This window comes from Aotus nancymaae, unplaced genomic scaffold (assembly GCF_030222135.1).
Source record: "Aotus nancymaae isolate 86718 unplaced genomic scaffold, 86718_ANA_hifiasm-v0.15.2.pri h1tg000122l, whole genome shotgun sequence".
Taxonomy (NCBI): domain Eukaryota; kingdom Metazoa; phylum Chordata; class Mammalia; order Primates; family Aotidae; genus Aotus; species Aotus nancymaae.
Window position 1 is genome coordinate 1,456,680 of NW_026988537.1, and position 26,990 is coordinate 1,483,669.

General features: G+C 37.5%; 1 protein-coding gene across 1 annotated transcript in view; it reads right to left on the reverse strand.

The window, feature by feature from the left end:
• Nucleotides 1-3,218: 3,218 nt before the first annotated feature.
• The window catches only part of TMED5 (transmembrane p24 trafficking protein 5), a 34,504-nt gene continuing 10,732 nt past the window's right edge, over nucleotides 3,219-26,990 (reverse strand). The window contains exons 2-4 of the mRNA XM_012460035.2: nucleotides 18,599-18,696; nucleotides 7,899-8,082; nucleotides 3,219-6,547 (exon numbers count right to left, since the gene is read on the reverse strand). Coding sequence (XP_012315458.1) covers nucleotides 6,329-6,547; nucleotides 7,899-8,082; nucleotides 18,599-18,696 — 501 coding nt within the window. The 3' untranslated portion in view covers nucleotides 3,219-6,328. The remainder of the gene's footprint in view (nucleotides 6,548-7,898; nucleotides 8,083-18,598; nucleotides 18,697-26,990) is intronic.

A 26,990-nucleotide genomic window follows, 5' to 3' on the forward strand; every position in this document is an offset into this window, starting at 1 on the left:
AATTATGTGTCCTGTCAACATAATCAGTAGGGGTGACAGCCATCTTCTTTATGGAATGGTTCCACCAATGCTTCATCCCAGAAGTGAAAAAATACTTGGAAGAGAAAGGGTTGGAATTTAAAGTATTAATAATGGACAGTACATCTGGCCATCCATCCTGAATCTGTCTGCTATGAAAATGAAATGTTGAGGTGGCATTTTTACCTCCAGATAAAGCCTCACTGCTTCAGTCCCTGACCAGGGCATCATTCGGTTTGTCAAGGCCACATACAACTACTTGAACACATTTTATCAGCAATTGCTGCAGACCCTAATAATGTATATAATGCAGTGTTGGAAATCATTCACTACTGCTCATGGAATAACATTCATCAAAGCTGCAGTGGATGAATTAAAACCAGAAACAGGTAAATCCCTGCTGAAAGAATGTGGAATGAAATAATGAATGATTTAAAGGCTTCCTGGGAGCCCATGGCAAATTTAAATCACATAGCAAGACGAGTTTTGTGAAGAAGGATTTGCTGACATGCTTGATGAAGAAGAGCATATCAAAGGCTATCAAGTGTTACAGATGAGGAATTGGAAGAACTTATTGAGTCATCTACAGAGGGAGAGGAAGATGAAGAAACTGAAGCAGAATCACCAACATAGACATTAATAAAATTTGCCAAAGTGTTTTGAATTGCACAGACATTAAAGGACAGAATTATCGAATATGATCCTCAAATGGAAGACAGCATTAAAGTCACCAGTATGATCACCAAAGGATTAGTCTCTGTAGCAACACTTTGATGAGTTGAAAAGAGTCAACAACTTCTGGTTACAATGTTCTTCCAAAATTTTTCAGCAAAAAGACCCCAAAAATAGAAATCCTTTAACTATTGAGGATCCCTAACCATCGACATTGTCTGCTCCTTACATGTAACCATCGACATTATCTTGGCCCAATGATCCAGGATCACCCAAAGCTGACTATTTTGATGATAATGTAGCCTAACTGCATCACTTATACCTACTCAGTCACCTCATTTCATCTCTTCGGGTAGGCATTGTATGACATTTCACAGCTTCAGAAGGGTGAGTACAAGGTACTTTGAGAGTGAGAAACCACATTTGCATAACTTTTATTATAATGTATTGTTGTAATTCTATTTTGTTAGCTATTTTTAATCTCAACATGCCTAATTACAAATTAAACTTGATCATAAGTATGTTTGCATAAGAAAAAACAGGCTGGACATGGTGGTTCATGCCTGTAATCCCAGCACTTTGGGAAGCTTAGGTGGGCAAATCACTTGAGCTTAGGAGTTCAAGAGCAGTCTTGGCAACATGGTGAAATTAAAATAATCACTCAGAAATATGTATATACCAATGCACTAACAATATGTTTTAGCTATACTTGCAACATTTCATATATGTATTTCTGTAATCACCACAGTCAAACTACAGAACTTTTCCACCACAAGGCTCCCTTTATGGCCACATTCTCCTTCCCTTCATCTCTAAAACTTGGCAACCATGAATCTTGTTTCCCATCTCTATAGCTTTATTATTGTGTTAAAAATGTTACAAAGACAGAATCATACAGTGTATAACCCAGCCCCCAAGCATAATTCCCTTGAGGTCCATCCAATTTGTTACATGTATCAGTGGTTTGTTCCTTCACATTGCTGTTTAGTATTCCCTGGTGTGGACATACTAAACCATTCAGTCTCTCCTTGAAGGACATCCAGGTTGTTTCCAGGTTTTGGCTATTATACATGAAGGTGCTATGTAACATTTGTGAATGTTAAGTTTTTACTTCTCAGGAATAACTGGTAAGTAGTACCAGTGCCAGGTTATATGTTAAATGCATGCTTACTTTTATAAGAAACTGCCAAGAATATTTTCCACAGTGGCTCTATTATTTCATATCTCACTAGCAACATGTGAGTGATCCACTTATGCAATTTCTCTTGCATCCTAGCAAAACAAACAACTCTTAAAATTTATCATTTGGAACGGTCTCTTCTTTCTGCTTTTTTCTGCAATGGTATTACTTGTCCTTTTAGAATTGAAATCAAGAGTAGAAAGGTTAATTTATCCCAGCCGCCCATTTTAGTCCAGCCTCCCATTTGATATAAGCCATAGTAACAATCCCCTTTATAACAATTGATCATTACTGCCACTTAACACTTCCAGGATTGGGGACTAGTATCTTTCTCAGTTTGGATAATAGACTCTCATTGTTCATTTTACTGCTTTCCTATTTCTTATCTTCTATAAAAGGAACAATAATAAATCTCTAAGCTTGTTAAAACAGAAACAAAAACAACCCAAGTACTAAAACAGGAGGGTTTTTGTTTTTAAAACTGTCACATTATTAGGTTTTTAATTCATCGTCAGTGAAGACCTCCAGGATTTTCCCTGCCCTGCATTTTCTTGCCTTTTTCAGATACAGGGATCCAGAGTTCATCTTCACCTGCCCTCTCTTATGTAACATCATCCCAGCTCTGGATTCTTTAATCGGTGCCCATTCCCTGGATATACATTAGGTATAGTATAGCTCCAGGTTATGACAGATGCCTTCCAGAAGCCTAGACATGTAAAAGTGACAGCACTGCAGAAGCAGAAAGGTACCTAAGGATTTCTACCAGCTTGTGCTAGAAGAGTGGCTTGTCTGAATGGTTTGGGGGAAATGACCAAATAATAACATAGCAACCTACACCAAGCATTGTATTCTCCTGTATGCTATTTCACCAAGTTTTAAGATGTTACTTAAAATATTTCTGAAAATGAAATAGTCTCAAAGGAGTTTTGATTTCCCAAGATCACCTAGCTAGCAAATGATCTAAGGATAACTGACAGGATTCCATATTGTGTTAATTAAAAATTAAGAATCCTGAGCCATATTCCAGACCTAAAGAATCAATTTCTGGGGTAGAGGAGCAGGGTAAGTTCCCTGGGTGGTTATTTAGCATTCTAAACTTTTGAACCGATTATCTTTCCTTTCATATATTTTGAGCAAAAATTGTACCTTTTAAGAACAATGCATGTTTAGGCAACAGGTGAATAAGTACATACAGAAACAGAACTCCAGTGGCAAGTAGAATGACGTGTAATAAGAGCTGTAGAGAGTTTCAAAAGGTGGAGGGGTTTTTAAACAGGAGGAGAGCACATTATTAACTAAGATTGAGGTGATGGAAGGTTTTAAGGAGTAGACAACATTTACAAATGACTGGCAGGTAACTTTCTTTGATAATTTTTATTATATATATTCAGCTCAGTACTCACAATACATTGCTTATTTAAGATGGCTGTTCACAAGTATAAAGCAGTTTGAGCAACACTGTGCATTATTATACTTTAGACCAAAAATCCTTACATGCTGAATCAATTTCTTTTAAAATTTCAGATAAAGAATTTTCATTTGATGAGACATGAAATTATAAATGCTCAGTTAAGACATTATGTTTCAGAAGGATTCAGTTTACCATAAAATTACAAACACCTCCATGCCTTGACATTCACATGAAAGAACAGCACAACATTAATCATCCAAATGCAGATCAGAGCAAGCTCTAGGCCTTAGTGTGAGGCAAACATGGTAACTGCTACACTATGGAAACTGGTTGGGCCTTAAATATTGTAATATTTAAAAAATTTATATATTAAAAACCAAAGATAAAATGAGCTGCTAAGTGATAAGCAGCTTACTCAATTTAGCATAACTTTAATTTAGAAATAGAATAGTGACATTAAAAAAACCATATGAAGCAGATAAACGGTATGTCTTTAGGAATATTACAGATTTTTACTCTGTTTGTTTACAAATTATGCTTTTTTGGTTATGCCTCTTAAATATCTCAGTCTTTATACTTTGTGTATAAAAATAATTGTCCTTCATACTCCTAAATTCTTTTCCAAATGAAGCTATTATTATTTTTGTATGGTAAGGAGTTACTGAATCATAGGTTTAAGATCAGTGGCACAAGTCATATATGTAGATTATGTAACAAATTCATTGTTAGGAGTCAGAGAGTATAGTACAGTAACAGCCGTATATAAGAGGTAGAATTCTTAATCACAGTTTTATAGAAGAGATGCAGTAGTTTATATGTGTACCCTGCTTTATTAGTTATGGTACCGTAAATTTCCTTCTCATTACAAATTTAACAGAAAGGGCAAAAGGGAGGGTTATTCATCGGCAAGGATCTTATTAACCCTTGTTCTCCAAGTGTTGCAAAGGCTACCCCTAGACACTTTGAAGCATTTTCTTGGCCAATTAAGGTAACTGATTGTATATGGCACTTACCTAATTTTTCAAAAGCTTTTGAGCAGGGATATCTAAGCTGCTCTTCTCCCAGTGGCCTAAGAAGGAAGGAAATCTATCTCCTTTTGAACTACTTTGTGTGTAAATGAAATCACTCTATCTGGTTATCATTATTGCTTAACAAGAATTCCAGCATTACTAACCTGTTGAAGGGTTCTATACCCCAAATTTTAAGTTGATTGTTTCTAACGCACAGTATAATCATAAACAATGTTATAAGTGGGCATAGCTTAAAAATTATAGTTCATTCATGATGAAGTTAAATTACTAGTACTTAAGACCCCATAGACTTCAATAAGCTAAATGGCAGAGAAAGGTTGTATATATGGGTTATTCACATTTAGGTATTCAAAACTTGGGAGTCTATGTTTCCAATTCTTACTTCAATGTCAATAAATAAAGTGATCAGAAAGGCCAGTGTATAAAAGTTATAATAAAAATTGTTAACAATATATACACCCAGTGCTAAACCTTACAGTAGGGATTACATTTCACAAAATGTATCTGAATACTTACAAAAACAATTCAAACGAGAATTCTTGTAGAAAATAAAACCCACAGCCAAATAGTTTCTTCCAGTTAACTGGAAATTAATCTCCTTTTATTTATATTCTGATTAGGATGTCATGATGAGCCAATCAGATTCTAAATATTTATTTATAGTTCTACTTATGTGAATTTTATTTTGGATTAGGTATTCTCAAGTTTATCTAAATTCTTTCTTGTTTCTGATCATTCTTTTTTTTTTTTTTGAGATGGAGTCTCACTCTGTCGCCCAAGCTGGAGTGCAGTGGTGCGATCTCGGCTCACTGCAACCTCTGACTCCCAGATTCAAGTGATTCCCTGCCTCAGCCTCCTGAGTAGCTGAGATTACAGGCGTGTGCCACCACGCCCAGCTAATTTTTGTATTTTTAATAGAGACAGGGTTTCACCACGTTGGTCAGGCTGGTCTTGAACTCCTGACCTCATGATCCACTTCCCTCGGCCTCCCAAAGTGCTGGGATTACAGGTGTGAGCCACCTTGCCCAGCCCTCTGATAAGTCTTAGAACTCAGAAAAGGAGATATTTATTTATGGTAGGCCCAGATCATTTTAGCAATATTTCCTTCACAACTGCTGGTAATAATGTATTATCCAAGTCAGCAATCATGTTAAAGTTAACATAACATAATTAACTGTTGACAGATACTGTTGACAGATAATATTAAAAATAATTTTTTAACCTCACATTTAATTTAAAAATCCTATTGTTTAGTTAAGGGTTAGAAAGAATGTGTCCCTATGGAGGAGGAAGCTTTTAAACTATATCCTTCATCTCAAAGAGAAAACATATCCTAATTTTAATAAGTGTAACTTTGCATTTGCATTTTTAAGACTCGTCAAAATGTCAGCTTTTGAAATGTAAGCTAAGTACAAAGACTAATACTTTCTGCTAATGTTACATTGAAATATATTTGGTTTTAAAAATCACAAAAACCTAATTGTATTTCAAAGCTATTATTCTATTTACATTATAGGAGAGATACATATGTAAATAGAGAAAAGTTGGGCTTTTGCAGTCTGAAGATTTATTCAGTCCATAATTAGGTAATTCTCAGATGATTTGTAACTTAAAATTGCCACAGTTAATTTGTAACTGCCACTTGTACAAAAAAAGTTCTGGGTAAGAGAACCTGTTAAAGACAGACTGGTGTTGCAAAATGGCCCAGTACTCATTTATGTAAATCACCTAAGACATTTGCAAAATTTTTCAAAGTTAGGAAAATGCAGTTATTAATATGGCTTCATTCACTTAAACCTATATTCTGCAAAATGTTCCTGTTATACACTTAAGTAAACTGGATCAACAGGATTACTTGCACAGAAAGTGAAGTCTTAACTTTCACATTAAAATTATACCTGTTTCACACTTAGGATATCTCAAAATATTTTGGAGAAGACCATTAATGATCTTGACTGTAACAGTTTTGCATTTTTCTGCCTCATTTTTCAGTGTTAAGTATTCTAGTTTGGACTTTTAAGTTCTACTTTTCCTCTTATCTTCAAATAGACTCTTCAGCATATAAACTTGAATGGCTGACACCACCACCATGACCACTAAATTAACCATAGACCAGAAATTGACTCTATCAAAGTTGCTTTCTTGTATGTTTCGATCACGAGCTTCAAATGCTCTAAGCAGAGTTTGTATGTGACCACTTTTGCTGAGTCTGGACTTGATGCTGTTGATGGATTCCTGGAGACGAAATAATTTTATTATTAAAGAATGCTCAGAAATTTTAACTTAATTAAAAAATGAGGCTGGGTGCAGTGGCTCATGCTGTAATCCTAGAACTTTGGGAGACCAGGGTAGGAGGATCCCTTGAGCCCAGGAGTTCAAGACTAGGCTGGACAACACACAGAGACTCTGCCTCTACAAAAAGACAGGTATGGTAGCACCACCTGTGGTCCCAGCTACGTGGGAGGCTGAGGTGGGGGATCACTTTAGTTTAGGAGGTTGAGATTGCAATGAGCCATGATTATGCCACTGCACTCCAGCCTGGACAACAGAATGAGACATTGTCTCAAAAAAAAATTTTTTTTCCGAATATGCTTTATGTGTTTTATCCAAATGCAATTTTAAGATAGATGGCTGTACAATTCAATTAAGAGGCAGGTACCATTTATATCACGTTAGAGATTCTCTGTAAGGTTATGTGATAGTTCTCCCAACATATTGTTTATAAGTAGTTATTTAACAAGGGAACAAAGCTACTGTGAATTGAAAATAGGTAACATGAAACCATTCTGAGTAGCATAGCATCAGGAGTTTTACGTACATTATCTCTTTCTTAGCCCTTAGACGACCAAAGGAAATGATATTTTTTCCTGAGACCATGCCTGGCCAAATGATTAAGTTTTTAGAGATGGGGGTCTTGCTGTATTGCCCAGGCTGGAGTGCAGTATTTATTTATAGGTGTGACCATGGTTCACTGCAGCCTCACACTGGGCTCAAATGATCTCCCCCTCGGCCTTATCAGTAGTTGGGATTACAGGTACCTGCTACCATGCCTGGCAAATGATTTCATTTTTAAAAGCCCAATTGATAAAACTTTAGATATTTACCTATTATATAATGCATTATGTTTATAATAATATTTTCTTATTTGTAAGTCTGACCAATTTAGTATTCAGTAAAACACCTGTTTTAATACCACAAAATAGTTATGAAATTAGAAAACATCTCATTTTTGATGTGCCTACTATATAATTATAAGCATAATCTATTTATAATTTTAAAAATTCCAACTGCACATTTATAAAACAAGCTTACCAAGATGCAGTCTAAATTGCACATGTGAAAAAAGCTATTTTTATAATAGGGCCCTGGTCAGATAAATGATTTGAAAGCTATAAACGGGCTGTATGAATATAAAGTAAAATTAAGCTGATACTTGAAATGATGTCAAAGTATTTATGGCAAAAATAAAATTAGAAACAGATTTTCCTGGATAATGCAGATAAAATGCTTAGTTCAGTGCCTATTACCATAGTAAGACCTCTGGATGTTATTAATAGTTTTTATTTTATTAGAAGACCATACTGACCAGGATGTCTTCCAGTTTCATATCCAACATATCTGTGCCAGTAATATATTTCTTCCAATCTTCTTGTTCTTGTGCTTGTTCTCCCATATTATCCAGGATTAATTCAAAGAAAATCACCTTCTCAGAAATGGTGCTGAATGTATTATCAAAGCAGAACATGTAATCACCAACTTCAGTCTCTACACTGTATAAAAAAAAAAGTACATGTTTTTAGTTATCTGTGCTTCTACTTGTGATGAAAAGAAAAGCAACTAACAGTAGAAATAAGAAGTAACAGGGGCCGGGCTTGGTGGCTCACTCCTGTAATCCCAGCACTTTGGGAGGCCGAGGCGGGTGGATCACGAGGTCAAGAGATCGAGACCATCCTGGTCAACATGGTGAAACCCCGTCTCTACTAAAAGATACAAAAAATTTGCTGGGCATGGTGGCGCATCCCAGCTACTTAGGAGGCTGAGGCAGGAGAATTGCCTGAACCCAGGAGGCGGAGGTTGCAGTGAGCCGAGATCGCGCCATTGCACTCTAGCCTGGGTAACAAGAGTGAAACTCCGTCTCAAAAAAAAAAAAAAAAAAAGTAACTGGCCAACTGTGGTGCCTCATGCCTGTAATCCCAGCATTTTGGGAGGGCAAGATGGACAGATCACTTGGGCTCAGGAGTTTGAGACCAGCCTGAATAATATGGCAAAAGCCGGTCTCTACAAAAAAAAATACAAAAATTAGCAGGGCATGGTGGCTGGAACCTGTAGTCCCAGCTACTTGGGAGGCTGAGGTGAGAGGATTGCTTGAGCCTGGAAGGCTGACACTGCAATGAGACATGATCATGCCACTGCACTCCAGCTTGGGTGACAGAGCAAGATCCTATCTCAAAAAAAAAAACCAACAATACAAAAACAAAAAACAAAAAAATAACATGGTTTATAATAATTGGGCAGCTTACCCATAAATTTCCTTAGTATTGAAAGATAATTTATAATTTACTGGGAAAGAGGCAAACTGAAAATATATACATTCAAGTATAACTTAGACATGCTTAGCATTTACTCAGTAATTTATGGTTAGTGACCTCATTTTTGGAAAAGGATAGAATTAAAAACCTATATACGTAACTCGTAATAAACTTTAATATTTATACATTATTAAAAGTAATTTTATCGTAGGTTCAATTCATATGCAAATATGACTGCCAACCTACCCTTCAATTGAGATAAATCTAAGTTTTGTTTTGTTTTCAAAAGCAGTGATGGATTGTCCTAAATGTTTTCTTCCAGGCCTCCTATGGATTTTGCTTATTGACTCCCACTGGCTACCTTGTAGATGTTTATGTTTGATCCTAAATGATTTTTTTGAGAAATAAAACTAGTTTGTATTTTATTACTTAATTCTATAAGGGTAATTCAGCCCAACATTAATTATGCCAAGTGCTGAAGAAAAAACCCAATAATACCTGAATTATCAGTACCCTAGTTAAAATTAGTTTCCCATATTAGCAAAAGTTAAAAGTAGGACCAGGTGCAGTGGCTCATACCTGTAATCACAGCAGTTTTTGGAGTCTGATGCAGGAAGATTACTCTAGGCCAGGGGTTCAAGATTAGCCTGACAAAAGTGAGACCTTGTCTCTACAGAAAATTTAAAAATTAGCTGAGTGCACACCTGTAGTCCTAGCTACTCGGGAGGCTGAGGTGGGAGGCTTGCTTGAGTTCAATAGTTTGAGGCTGCAGTAAGCTGTGGTCACACCATTGCATTCCGGCCTAGGCAACAGAGCAAGATCTGTCTCTTAAAAAAAGAAATAACATTTAAAAGAAAAAGAAAAAGACTACTTAAGAAAAACCAGTGACATACTGAAATTTTTGCTGCTCTTACAAAATTAATACAGCTAAAGATAAAAGCTTTCTTTAAATTAATTTTTTAAAAATAGATTTGTAAATCTGGTGTGATGATTAAGAGTGAGTTGGACTGCCTGATTATAGATCCTGGCTTTGCTGTTCACTAGCTGTGTAACCTTCAGGAACTTCTATGCCTCAGTTTCCCCATCAGTAAAATAATATTTACCTCATAGGACTGTGGTGAAGAATAAAAAACATTAGTATATGAAAGTGCTTAGAAAAATGGCCTGGCAAAAGAATGCAATAAATGTGAACTATTAGAAACTCAGTTCTTTTCTCCCCATTATTTAATGAGAGGTAATTCTATACAAGGAAGCAGTAAGATACTTATTTTTCTAATAGTGAATTTTATTATCTCAAAATGGGAGCGAATAACTGGGGAGAAATAAAGATCGACAGAAATTTTGAACATTTTAAAAATTCTGAAACTTAAAGATGAACTATAGTTTTAATTCTTTTTTTTTTTCTTTTTTTTGAGAAAGAGTCTCACTCTGTCGCCAGGCTGGAATGAAGTGGTGCGATCTCAGCTTACTGCAACCTCCGCCTCCCAGGTTCCAGCAATTCTCCTGCCTCTGCCTCCCGAGTAGCTAGGACTACAGGTGTGTGTGCCCAGCTAATTTTTGTATTCTTAGTAGAGATGGGGTTTTACCATGTTGGCCAGGACAGTCTCATTCTCTTGACCTCGTGATCTGATCACCTTGGTCAGACTGCTGGGATTACAGGCGTGAGCCACCGCGCCTGGCTCATTTTTAGTTCTTATACACATATCAAAGAGAAAACATAGTTAATTACAAGTATATCAATATAAACTTTTAAAATTAATATTTCTGTTTTACTTGTGCAGATATTTTCCTGAGCTCTGCATAGGTAAAATGCCATTTAAAAATGCTTTTTTTGATCCAAGATGGCCGGTTAGGAGCAGCTCAGGATGCCAGGTCCGAGTGAAAGCGCAGAGGGTGAGTGGACGCCGCATTTCCAGATGGATTTTTACTGCCCACAGACCAGGAGATTCCGAGGCAGAGGAGCCCCAAGGGTTACCAGGGCGGCTGTTTTGGCTGGCGCGGCTGCTTTGCCTGTGCCCTGGCGCAGCGGTTCCCAGTGCAGAGTAAACGAGACTGTGTCCTGTCTTAGTCAGCAAGGGGAGCTGAAACAGGGAGCTAGGCCAGGAGATTCCCGGGCAGAAAAGTGCCACGAATTTCAGAGCCACGGTTTCAGCCGGCGCAGTGGGTTGCCGCATGGGAAATCACACAGATCCCGGCGCCTATTCAACAGGCAACCAGGTCACCTGGTAGAGAGCCAACCGTTCAACTAAAAAACAAAAGGCTCTGAGGCAGGGAGCCAGGTGATCAGGCCCGGCTGGTCTCACCCCCACAAAAACAAAAACAAAAAAACAGCAATTGGAAACGCTCTGGGTTGAGACTTTCACAGCAAGCACAGCTGAACCCGGGACGGTCCAGCTCTGTGGGGGAGGGGTGTCCGCCATTACGGAGGCACTCTACCACTACAGAGACAGTGCGCCATTCCTGGGGCAGCCTGCAGTTGCCGAGGCAACCCACCATTGCCAAGGCAACCCACCATTACAGAGAGAGTCCGTCAGTACAGAGGCAGGCGACTGTTCCTGAGGCAGTTCTAACTACACCCATATAAACAGGACTGCAGGGAAATTCACACGGCAGCTGGGCGGAGCCCACACCAGCTCAGTGAAGCCTCTGCAGGCTGAGAGTGACTAGGCTGCCTCCTTGTGGGCATGGCAGCCCTGAAGAAAAAAAAAAAGGCAGCAGCACAGCGGAAACTCATAAAGCCCTAACTCCCTGGGACAGAACACCTGGGAAAAAAAAGGGGGTTTATGAGTCCTGCTGCTGCAGACTTAAATTTACCGGCCCAGCAGCTCTGAATGAACAACAGGGCTCACAGCTCAGAACCTGAGCTAATATAAAGGACAGACTGTTTCCTCAAGCAGCTCCCTGACCCCCGTACATCCAAAGAGTCACCTCATAAAGGAGAGCTCAGACTGACATTTGGCAGGTATCCTTCTGGGACAAAGCAGAAGAAGAAACTGGTAGCAACCTTTACTGTTCAGCAGCTGCTGCAAGTGACCTCCAGGCAAGCATGGCCTGGAGTAGACCTCAGCAGTCCTACAGCAGAGAGGCCAGGCAGTTAAAAGGAAAACTAAGAAACAGAAATAACTTCATCAACAACAAACAGGACGTCCACTCAGAGATGCAATCAGAAAGTCAACAACTACAAAGCCGACAGGTGGATAAATCCACAAAGATGGGAAGAAACCAGCGCAAAAAAGGAAAACACCCGAAACCAGAACACCTCTCCTCCTACAAGGGATCACAACTCCTCACCAGCAAGGGAACAAGACTGGATGGAGAATGAGTGTGATGAAATGACAGAATCAGCCTTCAGAAAGTGGATAATAAGAAACTTCCGTGAGCTAAAAGAACATGTTCTAACCCAATGCAAAGAAACTAAGAACCTTGAAAAAAGATTTGACGAAATGCTAATGAGAATGGACAACTTAGAGAGGAATATAAGTGAATTGATGGAGCTGAAAAACACAACACGAGAACTGCGCGAAGCATGCACAAGTTTCAACAGCCGAATTGACCAAGCAGAAGAAAGGATATCAGACGTCGAAGATCAACTCAATGAAATAAAACGAGAAGGCAAGGTTAGAGAAAAAAGGGTAAAAAGGAATGAACAAAGTCAACAAGAAATATGGGACTATGTGACAAGACCTAATCTACGTTTCATAGGTGTACCTGAATGTGATGAAGAGAATGAATCCAAGCTGGAAAATACTCTTCAGGATATTATCCAGGAAAACTTCCCCAACCTAGCAAGGCAGGCCAATATTCAAGTCCAGGAAATACAGAGAACACCACAAAGATACTCCTCAAGAAGAGCAACCCCAAGGCACATAATCGTCAGATTCACCAGGGTTGAAATGAAGGAGAAAATACTAAGGGCAGCCAGAGAGAAAGGTCGGGTTACCCACAAAGGGAAGCCCATCAGACTCACAGCAGATCTCTCAGCAGAAACCCAACAAGCCAGAAGAGAGTGGGGGCCGATATTCAACATCCTTAAAGAAAAGAACTTTCAACCCAGAATTTCATATCCAGCCAAACTAAGCTTCATAAGTGAAGGAAAAATAAAATTTTTGTGAACAAGCAAGTACTAAGAGATTTCATCACCACCAGGCCTGCTTTACAAGAGCTTCTGAAAGACGCACTACACATAGAATGGAACAACCAGTACCAGCCACTCCAAAAACATACCAAATGGTAAAAAGCATCAACACAATGAAGAATCTGCATCAACCAACGGGCAAAACAGCCAGCTAGCATCAAAATGGCAGGATCAAATTCACACATAACAATATTAACCCTAAATGTAAACGGACTAAATGCCCCAATCAAAAGACACAGACTGGCAAATTGGATAAAAAGCCAAAACCCATCAGTGTGCTGTATCCAGGAAACCCATCTCACATGCAAGGATACACAAAGGCTCAAAATAAAGGGATGGAGGAAGACTTACCAAGCAAATGGAGAGCAAAAAAAAGCAGGAGTTGCAATTCTCATCTCTGATAAAATAGACTTTAAAGCAACAAAGATCAAAAGAGACAAAGAAGGACATTACATAATGGTAAAAGGATCAATGCAACAAGAAGAGCTAACGATCCTAAATATATATGCACCTAATACAGGAGCACCCAGATACATAAGGCAAGTTCTTAATGACTTACAAAGAGACTTAGACTACCACACAATAATAGTGGGAGATTTCAACACACCATTGTCAATATTAGATCAATGAGACAGAAAATTAACAAGGATATCCAGGACTTGAACTCAGGCCTGGACCAAGCAAACCTAATAGACATTTACAGAACTCTCCACCCCAAATCCACAGAATATACATTCTTCTGAGCACCACATCACACCTTCTCTAAAATTGACCACATAATTGGAAGTAAATCACTCCTCAGCAAATGCAAAAGAACGGAAACCATAACAAACAGTCTCAGACCACAGTGCAATCAAGGTAGAACTCAGAATTCAGAAACCAACCCAGAACCGCACAGCTTCATGGAAACTGAAGAACTTTCTCTTGAATGTGTCTGGATAAATAATGAAATGAAGGCAGAAATAAAGATGTTCTTCGAAACCAACGAGAAGGAAGACACCACATACCAGAATCTCTGGGACACATTTAAATCAGTCTCTAGAGGAAAATATATAGCAATAAGTGCCCACATGAGAAGCAAGGAGAGATCTAAAATTGACACTCTATCATCAAAATTGAAAGAGCTAGACGAGCAAGATCAAAAAACTCAAAAGCTAGCAGAAGACAAGAAATAACTAAGATCAGAGCAGAATTGAAGGAGATAGAGACATGAAAAACCCTTCAAAAAATCAATAATCCAGGAGCTGGTTTTTTGAAAAGATCAACAAAATAGACAGACCACTAGGCAGATTAATAAAAAAGAAAAGAGAGAATAACCAAATAGATGCAATAAAAAATAATAAAGGGGATATCACCACAGATTCCACAGAAATTCAAACTATCATCAGAGATTATTACAAACAACTCTATGCACATAAACTAGAAAACCTGGAAGAAATGGATAAATTCCTGGACACTTGCCTCCTCCCAAGCCTAAACCAGGAAGAAGTCGAAACCCTGAATAGTCCAATAACAAGGTCTGAAGTCGAGGCAGCAATTAAGAGCCTACCACCCAAAAAAAGCCGATGTCCAGATGGGTTCACAGCCGAATTCTACCAGACCTACAAAGAGGAAGTGGTACCATTCTTTCTGAAACTATTCCAAATAATCCAAAAAGAGGGAATCATTCCCAAATCATTTTATGATACCAACATCATCTTGATACCAAAACCCGGCAGAGACTCAGCAAGAAAAGAAAACTTCAGGCCAATATCCATGATGAACATAGATGCAAAAATCTTCAATAAAATACTGGCAAGCCGACTGCAACAGCACATCAAAAAGCTTATCCACCATGATCAAGTAGGATTCATCCTGGGGATGCAAGGCTGGTTCAATGTACGCAAGTCTATAAATATAATTCACCACATAAACAGAACCAAAGACAAAAACCACATGATTATCTCAATTGATGCAGAGAAGGCCTTTGACAAAATTCAACAGCCCTTTATGCTAAAAACCCTCAATAAACTAGGTATGGATGGAACGTATCTCAAAATAATAAAAGCTATTTACGACAAACTAACAGCCAATATCATACTGAATGGGCAAAAGCTGGAAGCATTCCCTTTGAAATCTGGTACTAGACAAGGATGCCCTCTCTCACCACTCCTATTCAATATAGTACTGGAAGTTCTAGCCAGAGCAATCAGGCAAGAAAAAGAAATAAAGGGTATTCAAATAGGAAAGGAGAAAGTCAAATTGTCTCTATTTGCAGATGACATGATTGTATATCTCAGCCCAAAATCTCCTGAAACTGATAAGCAACTTCAGTAAAGTCTCAGGATACAAAATCAATGTGCAAAAATCACAAGCATTCCTATACACCAATAACAGACGTAAAGAGAGCCAAATCAAGAACAAACTGCCATTCACAATTGCTACAAAGAGAATAAAATACCTAGGAATACAACTAACAAGGAACGTAAAGGACCTCTTCAAGGAGAACTACAAACCACTGCTCAATGAAATAAGAGAGGACACAAACAGATGGAGAAACATTCCATGTTCATGGTTAGGAAGAATCAATATCGTGAAAATGGCCATACTGCCCAAAGTAATTTACAGATTCAACGCTATCCCCATCAAGCTACCAATGACCTTCTTCACAGAACTGGAAAGGACAACCTTAAACTTCATATGGAACCAAAAGAGAGCCCACATAGCCAAGTCAATTCTAAGCAAAAAGAACAAAGCGGGAGGCATCACACTACCGGACATCAAACTATACTACAAGGCTACAATAATCAAAACAGCATGTACTAGTACCAAAACAGAGATATAGACCAATGGAACAGAACAGAGGCCTCGGAGGCAACACAACATATCTAGAACCATCCGATCTTTGACAAACCTGATAAAAACAAGAGATGGGGAAAAGCTTCCCTGTTTAATAAGTGGTGTTGGGAAAACTGGCTAGCCATATACAGAAAGCAGAAACTGGACCCCTTCCTGACACCTTACAGTAAAATTAACTCCAGATGGATTAAAGACTTAAACATAAGACCTAACACCATAAAAACCCTAGAAGAAAACCTAGGCAAAACCATTCAGGGCATAGGCGTAGGCAAGGACCTCATGACCAAAACACCAAAAGCATTGGCAACAAAAGCCAAAATAGACAAATGGGACCTAATCAAACTCCACAGCTTCTGCACGGCAAAAGAAACAGTCATTAGAGTGAATCGGCAACCAACAGAATGGGAAAAAATTTTTGCAGCCTACCCATCTGACAAAGGGCTGATATCCAGAATTTACAACGAACTAAAACAGATTTACAAGAAAAAAACAAACAAGCCCATTCAAAAGTGGGCAAAGGATATGAACAGATACTTTACAAAAGAAGACATACATGAGGCAAGCATATGAAAAAATGCTCATCATCACTGGTCATTAGAGAAATGCAAATCAAAACTACATTGAGATACCATCTCCCGCCAGTTAGAACGGTGATCATTAAAAAATCTGGAGACAACAGATGCTGGAGAGGATGTGGAGAAATAGGAACACTTTTACACTGTTGGTGGGAGTGTAAATCAGTTCAACCATTGTGGAAGACAGTGTGGTGATTCCTCAAGGACGTAGAAATAGAAATTCCATTTGACCCAGCAATCCCATTACTGGGTATATATCCAAAGGATTATATATCGTTCTACTATAAGGACACATGCACACAAATGTTCATTGCAGCACAGTTTACAATAGCAAAGACCTGGAACCAACCCAAACGCCCATCGATGATAGACTGGACAGGGAAAATGTGGCACATATACACCATGGAATATTATGCAGCCATCAAAAACGATGAGTTCACGTCCTTTGTAGGGACATGGATGAACCTGGAAACCATCATTCTCAGCAAACTGACACAAGAACACAAAATCAAACACCGCATGTTCTCACTCATAGACGGGTGTTGAACAATGGGAACACATGAACACAGGGAGGGGAGCCCTACACACTGGGGTCTGTTGGGGGGGAGTGGGGGGGACAGCTGGGGGTGGGGAGTTGGGGAGAGACAGCATGGGGAGAAATGCCACATATAAGTGAAGGGGAGGAAGGCAGCAAATCACACTGCCACGTATGCACCTAGGCAACAATCTTGCATGTTTTTCACATGTACCCCAAAACCTAAAATGCAATTTAAAAAAAAAAGCTTTTTTTTTTTTTTTTTTTTTTGAGACAGAGTCTTGCTCTGTTGCCCAGGCTGGACTGCAGTGGAATGATCTTGGCTCACTGCAACCTCTATCTCCGAGGTTCAAGCTATCCTCCTGCCTCAGCCACCCTAGTAGCTGGGATTACAGGCATGTGCCACCATGCCTGGCTTATTTTTGTATTTTTAGTAGAGACAGGGTTTTGCCACATTGGCCAGGCTGGACTAGAACTCCTGACCTCAGGTTATCCATTCACCTTGGCCTCCCAAAGTGCTGGGATTACAGGCATGAGCCACCGCACCCAGCTGTAAAAATGCATTTTAAATGAATATCTGAAAAAGTTACTGTTGAGAAACTGGATTAAAAAAAAAAAGAATAAAAAAAAATTACTGTTGAGACACTTTTTTTCCTCTCATCCATTCATACATGTATTCAGCGTTTACCAAGTGTCAGTTATGTATTAGGCACTTTGGTTAACAAAGACAATTTCAATGACAGCTAGTTCTTACAATAGTGCTATATGCCAGGGATGTCCTGAGCATATGGTAAAAAGCAAGAATTTTTGGTTCATCTTGTGTCCACTCAGTATGTGTATCCCTGCAGGCTTATTTGACTTCTCTGAGCTTCCTTATCTATAAAATGGGAGTGTTGAATCAAAGACTCTATCTCATAGTAGGTTGGAAAGATTAATTTAGAAGTATATAACATGTCAACAATTGTTTATAGCAAATACTAGATACTCTATATTTGTTCTTCCTACAGACTCATAGTTTAGTTTTAACGCAATAACAATACTAACTTAAGAAAATGTTATAGTAAGATAATTGAATGGAACTGGGAACATACTGGTAAGATATGAAAAGAGGGAAGTGAGGTGTCAGAAGAAGAATATATGGTCTTTTGCTGAACTCTGAACTCAAAGAGTTATAATAAGTCTTTTCTTAATAGTTTCCTATGTTCAGATCTTTTACTTTCAGGCCTTCTAATTATCTAAAATGAATGAGGTCTGAGTGAAAAAAAATTTACATACACACAAAGATATACTGGACAACAATGGTATAGCTAGCAGCTTAAGAAATTGACACATATCTGGAACAGTAGCTTTAAGTTAAAATAGAAAGCCTGTGCTGGCCAGAATGCAGGTTTAAAATGCCACAATAGATTGCATGCAATACTAGGGGAATACTAATTTACTAACCAAAGCATAGAAAAAATTTAGCCAGGATCAAAATAAAATGCTTTAACAAAAATAGAAAGGTTAATGGAAGACTTTTTCGTTTATCAGATGGCCCACTATAATGAACTATTTAAAATCATATGGAATTATCTAATACTGATAATTAGTATCAAATATGCTAACTTTACACCTCCTGCAGATAGCCCACTGGTATTATTCAGCAATGAAACTCAACTAAAAGAGATTACTTACGTGTGAACGCCATCTGATTTTCTTTGTTCAAAAACTAAAGTTTTGCCTTCTGGAGAGACAAGATGGAAATCAACATCTAATCCTGCTCCATCTAAAACCTATAGAAAAGCATACATGAGGAAAACATACATTACAAATTCTGGAAATAAAAAATTATATATTGTAGATCATATGACATAAAGATTTGCTAACCTAGAGAGGTTAGAAAGTCAACAGTGATGTCTGGGCTAGAAAAGAACCAAAAGATCATCTAGTTCAATTCCATTCATTTCTGGAACTTTCCCATCCATACCCATTTCTCTCACCATCACCTAAATATAGGCCTTATGGATATTACTGAAATAAATCTTCCTAAAATAGTGCTTTCATTCAGAATCCCTGTAGAATGGACAGAAACACAGAGGACAATTCAAATGTTGGGCTTAAAACTTAGGCAATTTAGGACATTGTATATAATTGTTTCCTCTTCAAAAAAAGAATAATAATTAACTACGTCTTAGCCTGGAATTCAAGACCACCATGGTGTGTAGACTCCAACTGACTTCAATACATTCTTCTACTACTTCCCAATATGAATTGTGTATTCAAAGTAGGCCAGTTCATTTACTAGCCAATGAATACAATCTGTTCATTTATAATTCCAAAATGTCCTTCTATAAAGATGATAACGATGGCAACTAACAATGATAGTCGATGCCATAAATTTTCTTAAATGCTTTACGTGAACTCATTTATTCCTTGTAACAACTCTAAAACGTAGGTTCTATTATTCTTATTTTAGTAAAAACACAAAGAACAAAAACTGAGGCACAGAGAAGTCATTTTTCCAAAGTGACACAGCATTACTTCATCTAGACCACATTAAAAAAAATAAGTAAAAAATAAACCCAAGTGATACAGCAAATAAGTGACGTGGTCAAAATTTGAACTCAGTGATCTGCCACTGGAGTAATTTTTAATAAGTATGCTGTGTTGCCTCTATTTCTGTTCCATTCTCCTGAATAGGTACTCATCCAATTGTACCCATTCTTTAAGAGCCAGTTTAACTCATTTATGCCTTGTGTTCCTTTATTGGAACACTAAGCATGTGGGACTTATTTATATCCTACTGCCCAAGGTCATCACCAAGGTCTCATTTTGCAATTCAAAATATTGCAACCTCCTGTATAAATGGGTTAAGTCCTTTGAAATGTCATCTGAATCCTCCTGTCCCATCCTCTTGCTCTCTCTTGTATTCCTTTAGAATGTGCACCTATCCTCTTTGGCACTTACGAGACATTCTCTGGAATCTAAGCATCTTTTTTGTAGGATTCACTTAGCATGAACTTGTAGGTACCTTTATGGATACCTATGTAGCACATCCAACATAAATGATAAGATGGATGAAAATTTTGTTCACTATTTTTTAAATCCAAGGGTATTGGTCCTAACAATGGTATTATCCATATTCTGATATTTTGTCACAAATGCAAATAGTTAATAAATACATCTTTTTATCATCCTATGCAAATTAAAGTGTCTCAGTGTTTTTTCCCTGTAGATCTGTCTGCAAACCTCTCTTCCTCTCTTTTCCTATGTTTTATCTTCCGTATTTACAGTGTTTGCTAAAATTAAAAAAAAAAAAATCTATTTAGAACACTATACACTAGAGCCTCTTAGAAAAAAAACCCTAACTCAATGGCTACTTGTTTTTTTCTTAACACTCCATTTTATATTTCTTGGTGGCTTTAACGTGATGATATAAAAAATTATCTACTCCTGTGCTGTTATTGATCAACAGAACTGGTTTCAAATGGCTGGCTAAATATACATAATTATTTTTCTTCTTTAAATCCCAATGAAATGAAGAAGAGATGTAACAATTTAAAAAATCTATAGGCTGGGCATGGTGGCTCACGCTGTGAGGTGGGTGGATCACTTGAGGTCAGGAGTTTGAGACCAGGCTGGCCAACAAGGCAAAACCTCATCTCTGCTAAAAATAAAAAAGTTAGCCAGGCATGGTGGCACACGCCTGTAATCCCAGCTACTTGGGAGGCTGAGGCAGGAGAACTGCTTGAACCTGGAGGTGGAGGTTTCAGTGAACCGCGATCATGCTACTGTACTTTAGCTTGGGCAAAAGAGTGAGACTCCATTTGAAAGAAAAACAAAAACACACAAAAGAAGGAAAATTCCCGTTTTAAAAGATGAAAATCTTTAGACAGAAAGGATCTAATAGATGTGAAGGAGGATAAATGAAAAAAGACTAAAATGGCAAGTTTTCTAAAGGATTTAAAAAGTAAAATCTTCTATCAAAGAGAAGTAGTACAGAACTGCAAAGTAACAAGAATTGGGATTAGCATCAGAATTCTTACATATAACATTAGATGGAAAAAAATAATGGAGCCATGTAGTCAATGTTCCCAAGTAAAAAGATTATATTTACTGACGTGAAACCAAAAAGCCATTTGCCAGGTGTAGTAGCATGCACTGGTAGTCCTAGCTACTCTGGAGGCTGAGGTGGGAGGATTACTTGAGGCTAGGATTTAAAGGCTGTAGTGTGCTATGAAAGTACCTGTGAATAGTCACTGTATTCCAGTCTGGGCAATATATTGAAACCTCATCTCTAAAATAAAATTTTAAAATAATTAAAGCTATTTTCAGATATCCAAGGACTCAAAACATTCTCAAAGAATTACTTAAGGATATCCTAAAAAAAAAAAAAAAAAAAAAACCATAACCATTAAATCAGAAAACAAGCAACGTAGTAAAACCAAGAAAAGATTTCAGTAAAACAAAGTTAAAAAGCAGTTATTGGTAGTGGCTGTCAGGCTTAATGAAATTGTCAAAAATGATTTTTAAGACTATGGAAGTTTAATTTAAAAATCTCTATCTATGTATCTATCTATCTACGAACTTGTCCCATCCATACCTGAGACAGGGTCTCACTCTTTTGCCCAGGCTGGAGTGCAGTGGCACAATCTCAGCTCACTGCAACCTCTGCCTCTTGGGTTCAAACGTTTCTCCCGCCTCAGCCTCCCGAGTAGCTGGGATTACAGGCATACACCACCATGCCAGACTTTACGGCTGAATAGTATTCCATTGTATATAAGCACCACATTTTCTTTATCCATTCATCTGTTGATGGACACTTGGGTTACTTCCAAATTTTGGCTATTGTGAACAGTGCTTCAACAAACATGGGAGTGCAGGTATCTCTTTGATATACTTATTTTCTTTCTTTTGGGTATATACCCAGCAGTGGGATTGCTGGACTATATGGTAGCTCTATTTTTATTTTTTTAAGGAACCTCCAAACTGTTCTCCATGGTGGTTGTACTAATCTACATTCCCACCAACAGTGTATGAGGGTTCCCTTTTCTCCACATTCTGGCCTGTCTTTTGGATATAAGCCATTTTAACTGGGGAGAGATGATCTCATTATAATTTTGATGATCGGTGATGTTGAGCACCTTTTCATGGGCCTGTTTGCTATTTGTATGTCTTCTTTTGAGAAATATCTATTTAAATCTTTTGCCTACTTTTAAATTAGATTATTAGATTTTTTTCCTGTATAGTTGTGTGAGCTCCTTAAATATTCTGGTTATTAATCTCTTGTCAGATGGATAGTTCGCAAATATTTTCTCCCATTCTTCGGTTGGCTCTTCATGTTGTTAACTGTTTCCTTTGTTGAGGAGAAGCTTTTTAACTTGATGTGATCCCATTTGTTCATTTTTGCTTCAATTGTCTATGCTTATAAAATATTACTTAAGAAATCTTTGCCCAGACCAATGTCCTAGAGTTTTCCTAATGTTTCCTTGTAGTAGTTGCAGAGTTTGAGGCCTTAGATTTAAGTCTCTAATACATTTTAATTTGATTTTTGTATATGGTGAGAGATAGAGGTCTAGTTTCATTCTCCTGCATATGGACATCCAGTTTTCCTAGGACCATTTATTGAAGAGATTGTTTTTTCCTCAGTTTATGTTCTTGGCACCTCTGTCAAAACTGAGTTCGCTGTAAGTGTACAGATTTGTTTCTAGGTTCTCTATTCTGTTACTTTGGTCTATGTGTCTGTTTTCATCCAAGCACCATGACATTTTGGTTTTTATATCTCTGTAGTATAATTTGAAGTTAGGTCATGTGATTCCTCCAGTTTTGTTTTGTTTTGCTTAGGACATTTTTCAGCTATTCTGGTTCTTTTGTGATTCCATATACATTTTAAAATTGTTTTTTCTATTTCTGGGAAGAATGCCATTGGTATTTTGATAGGAATTGCACAGAATCTGTAGATTGCTTTGGGTAGTATAGACATTTTAACAATATTGATTTTTCCAATCCATGAACATGGAAATAGCTTTCCATTTTTGGTGTCCTCTTCAATTTCTTTCATCAATGTTTTATAGTTTTCTTTATAGAGATCTTTCATTTCTTCGGTTAATTCTTAGGTATTTAATTTTACTTGTGGCTATTGTAAAGTATGAGATCACTTTTTAAATGTCTTTTTCAGATTCTTCAGTGTTGGCATACAGAAATCCTATTGATTTTGTATGTTGATTTTGTATCCTGCAACTTCACTGTATTTATCAGTTCTAATAGTCTAGGTTTTTCCAAATATAAGATCATATCATTTGCAAAGAAAGAGAATTTGACTTCTTCCTTTTCCAAATTGAAGGCCCTTTATTTCTTTCTCTTATCTGATTGCTCTAGCTAGGACTTCCAGTACTAGGCTGAATAACAGTGGTGAAAGTGGGCATCTTTGTCATGGTCCAGATCTTCTGAAAGGCTTTCAGTTTTTCCTCATTCAGAAGATACTAGCTGTAGGTCTGTAGTCTATGGCTTTTATTATGTTGAGATATGTTTCTTCTATACCTAGTTTTTTGAGGGTTTTTATTATGAAGAGATGTTGAATTTTATCAAATATTTTTTCAGCATCAATTGAAATGATCATATGGTTTTTGTCTTTCATTCTGTTCATATGATGTATCATATCCTTCTACTGATTGATTTGAGTATGCTGAACCATCCTTGCATCCCAGGGATAAATTCCATTTCAACCACAAAAATTTTAAAAAAGAAGTATAATTTATATGTTGAGAAGAGAGAAAGTAGAATTATATAAAATGTTCAGTAAAAGCCAGAGAAGGCAGAAAAAGGGGGGTAGATGTAAAAAAAAGAAAAAAGAACAAGTATGACGAATAGAGTTATAAACATGGTGATATTAATCCAACAATATCAGTAAGTACATTGTGAATGGCCTAAATATGCCAATAAAAGAACTGCCAGAGTAGATGACAAAACAAGATTAACCACATGCTGTCCACAAGTAACCAACTTTAAATACAAAGACACAGATAGATTTAAAGTAAATGGATGGAGAAAGATATACCATGTTAACACTAATCAAAAGAAATCTGGAGTAGCTACATTAATGTCAGAGAATGACGACTTAAGAATAAGGAATATCTTCAGGGATAAAGAGGGACATTACCTATGATGAATGGGTCAACTTTCCACAAAGACATAACAATCCTTATGTGTATACACCTAACAACAATGTATCAAAATACATGAGGCAAAAACTGATAGAGCCACAAGAAGAAACAGAAAATCACTACTATAGTCAGAGACCGCAACAAACCCTCTATCAGTCAGTAATTGACAGATCCAGGAGGCAAAAAATCAGTAAGTATATAGTTGAACTGAAAAGCACCATCAATCAACTATGTCTAATTGAATTTTGAGAAATAGTCCAACAACAGCAGGATAACATTCTTCTCAAGCTCATATGAAGCATTCACCAACAAGGACCACATTTTGGGCCATAAAACACACCTTGACTTATGCTCTCAGACCACAATGGAATTAAGGCAGTAATCAATAACATAAAAATAGCTGTAAAATCCCCAAATATTTGGAGATTAAATAACACATTTATAAAGAATTCATGGGACGAAGGAGTCTCAAGAGAAAATTTATTTAAACTTTAATGAAATGAAAATACAGCTTAACAAAAATTTGTGGGATACAGAGAAATCAGTGCTAAGAGGGAAATTTATAACATTGGATGAACTTACTAGAAAAGAAGAAAGATCTAAAATCCATAATCTAGGCATCCACCTTAGAAAGCTAGAGAAAGAAGAGTAATGTAAACCTAAAACAACCAGAAGAAAAATATTAGAGCAGAAATCAAGAAAACTGATAACAAGAAATCAACAGAGAAAAAAAAAATCAATGAAGCCAAAAGCTGGTTCTTCAAAAGGATCAATAAAACTAATAAACCTCTAGCCAGGCAAACCAAGAAAAAAACAGAGAAAAGACACAGAATACTAGTATCTGAAATGAAAGATGAGGCAGGGGCGCAGTGGCTCATGCCTGTAATCACAACACTTTGGGAAGCTGAGGTGGGTGGATCACAAGGTCAGGAGATCGAGACCATCCTGGCCAACACGGTGAAACCCCATCTCTACTAAAAATACAAAAATTAGCTGGGCATGGTGGTGGACACCTCTAGTCCCACATACTGAGGAGGCTGAGGCAGGAGAATTGTTTGAATCTGGGAGGCAGAGATTGCAGTGAGCCGAGATCGTGCCATTGCACTCCAGCCTGGCGACAGAACAAGAGTTAGTCTCAAAAAAAAAAAAAAAAAAGAAATGAAAGATGGGTCATCATTAATTATCTATGGACATTAAAAGGATAATGATGGCCAGGCATGGTGGCCAATGCCTGTAATCTCAGGACTTTGGGAGGCTGAGATGGGAGGATCACTTGAAGCCAGGAGTTTGAGACTAGCCTAGGCAGCAAAGTGAGACCCTATCTCTACATACACACACACACACACAATTAGCCAGGCATGGTGGTGACTATAGGCCCAGCTACTTGGGAGCCTGAGGTGAGAGGATCACTTGAGCCCAGAAGTTCAAGGCTGCTGTGAGCTATGATCACACCACTGTACTTCAGCCTCGGTGATGGAAAGATTCCATCTTAAAAAATAAAAGCAAAAGGATAATAATGGAATAGTGTTAATAAATCTATACCCACAAATTTAAAAACTTAGATGAAACAGGCCAATTCCTTGAAAGATACTAAGTACCAAAACTCATACAAGGAGAAATAGGTAACCTGAATAGACCTATATCTATTACAGAAATTATATATTATATCAATAATTAATAAACTCCCCCAAAAGAAAGGACCAGGACCAGACAGTTTCAGGGTGAATACTACCAAACATTTATGGACAAAATGATACCAATTCTCTAAAATCTCTTACAGAAATGAACAATTCTTTACTCATTCTATGAGGCCAACATTACCCTAATACTAAAACCAAAAAAGGCATTACAAGAAATGGAAACTATATACCAGTATCTCTCAGGAAGATAGATGTAAAAATCTTCAACAAAATATTAGTAAAGCTAATCCAACAATATAAACAAAGAATTACAACCATGACCAGATGGATTTGCTCCCCAGTATATAAGGCTGGTTGAACATTCAAGAATTATTTAGTGTGATTCATCACATCAACAGGCTAAGGAATAAAACTCAAATGATCACACCAATAGGCATGGAAAACATATTTGATAAAATCCAATATCAATCCATATTTAATATTTAAAAAAATCATAGCAAACCAGGAACAGAGGGTAACTTCCTCAACTTAATGAGGAACATCTACAAAAATCCTACAGCTAAGATCACACTTAATGGCGAGAAACTAGAGGCTTTCTCACTAAAATCAGAAGCAAGACAAAGATGCTATTCCCTCATTACTCCTACTCAACACCACACTGGAAGTCCAAACTAATGTAACACAACAAGAAAGGGAAAGAAAACACGTACATATTGGAAAAGAAGAAATAAAACTGTCCTTGTTCACAGATGACATGATAGTCCATGCAGAAATCCTAAAGAACTGCCAAAAAAAAAAGCCCCTCCTATAATAAGTGATTATAGCCAAGTGTCAGGATACAATATTAACATACAATAGTCAACTGCTTTCCTATACACCAGCAACAAGCAACTGGAGTTGGGAATAAAAAACACAATATCATTTACATTCACACTAAAAGAAAAAAAATAAGAAAAAAATAATTAGGTAGAAATCTACAAAAATATGTACAAGATCTATACAAGGCAAACCACAAAACACTGATAACAGAAATCAAAGAAGAGCTAAATAAAGCGATATACCGGCCAGGCACAGTGGCTCACGCCTGTAATTCCAACACGTTGGGAGGCCAAGGCGGGCAGATCATAAGGTCAAGAGTTCAAGACCAGCCTAGCCAACATGGTGAAACCCCGTCTGTACTAAAGATACAAAAAAATTAGCCAGGCATGGTGGCACATGCCTGCAATCCCAGCTACTCAGAAGGCTGAGGCAGAAAAATCACTTGAACCCGGGAGGCGGAGGTTG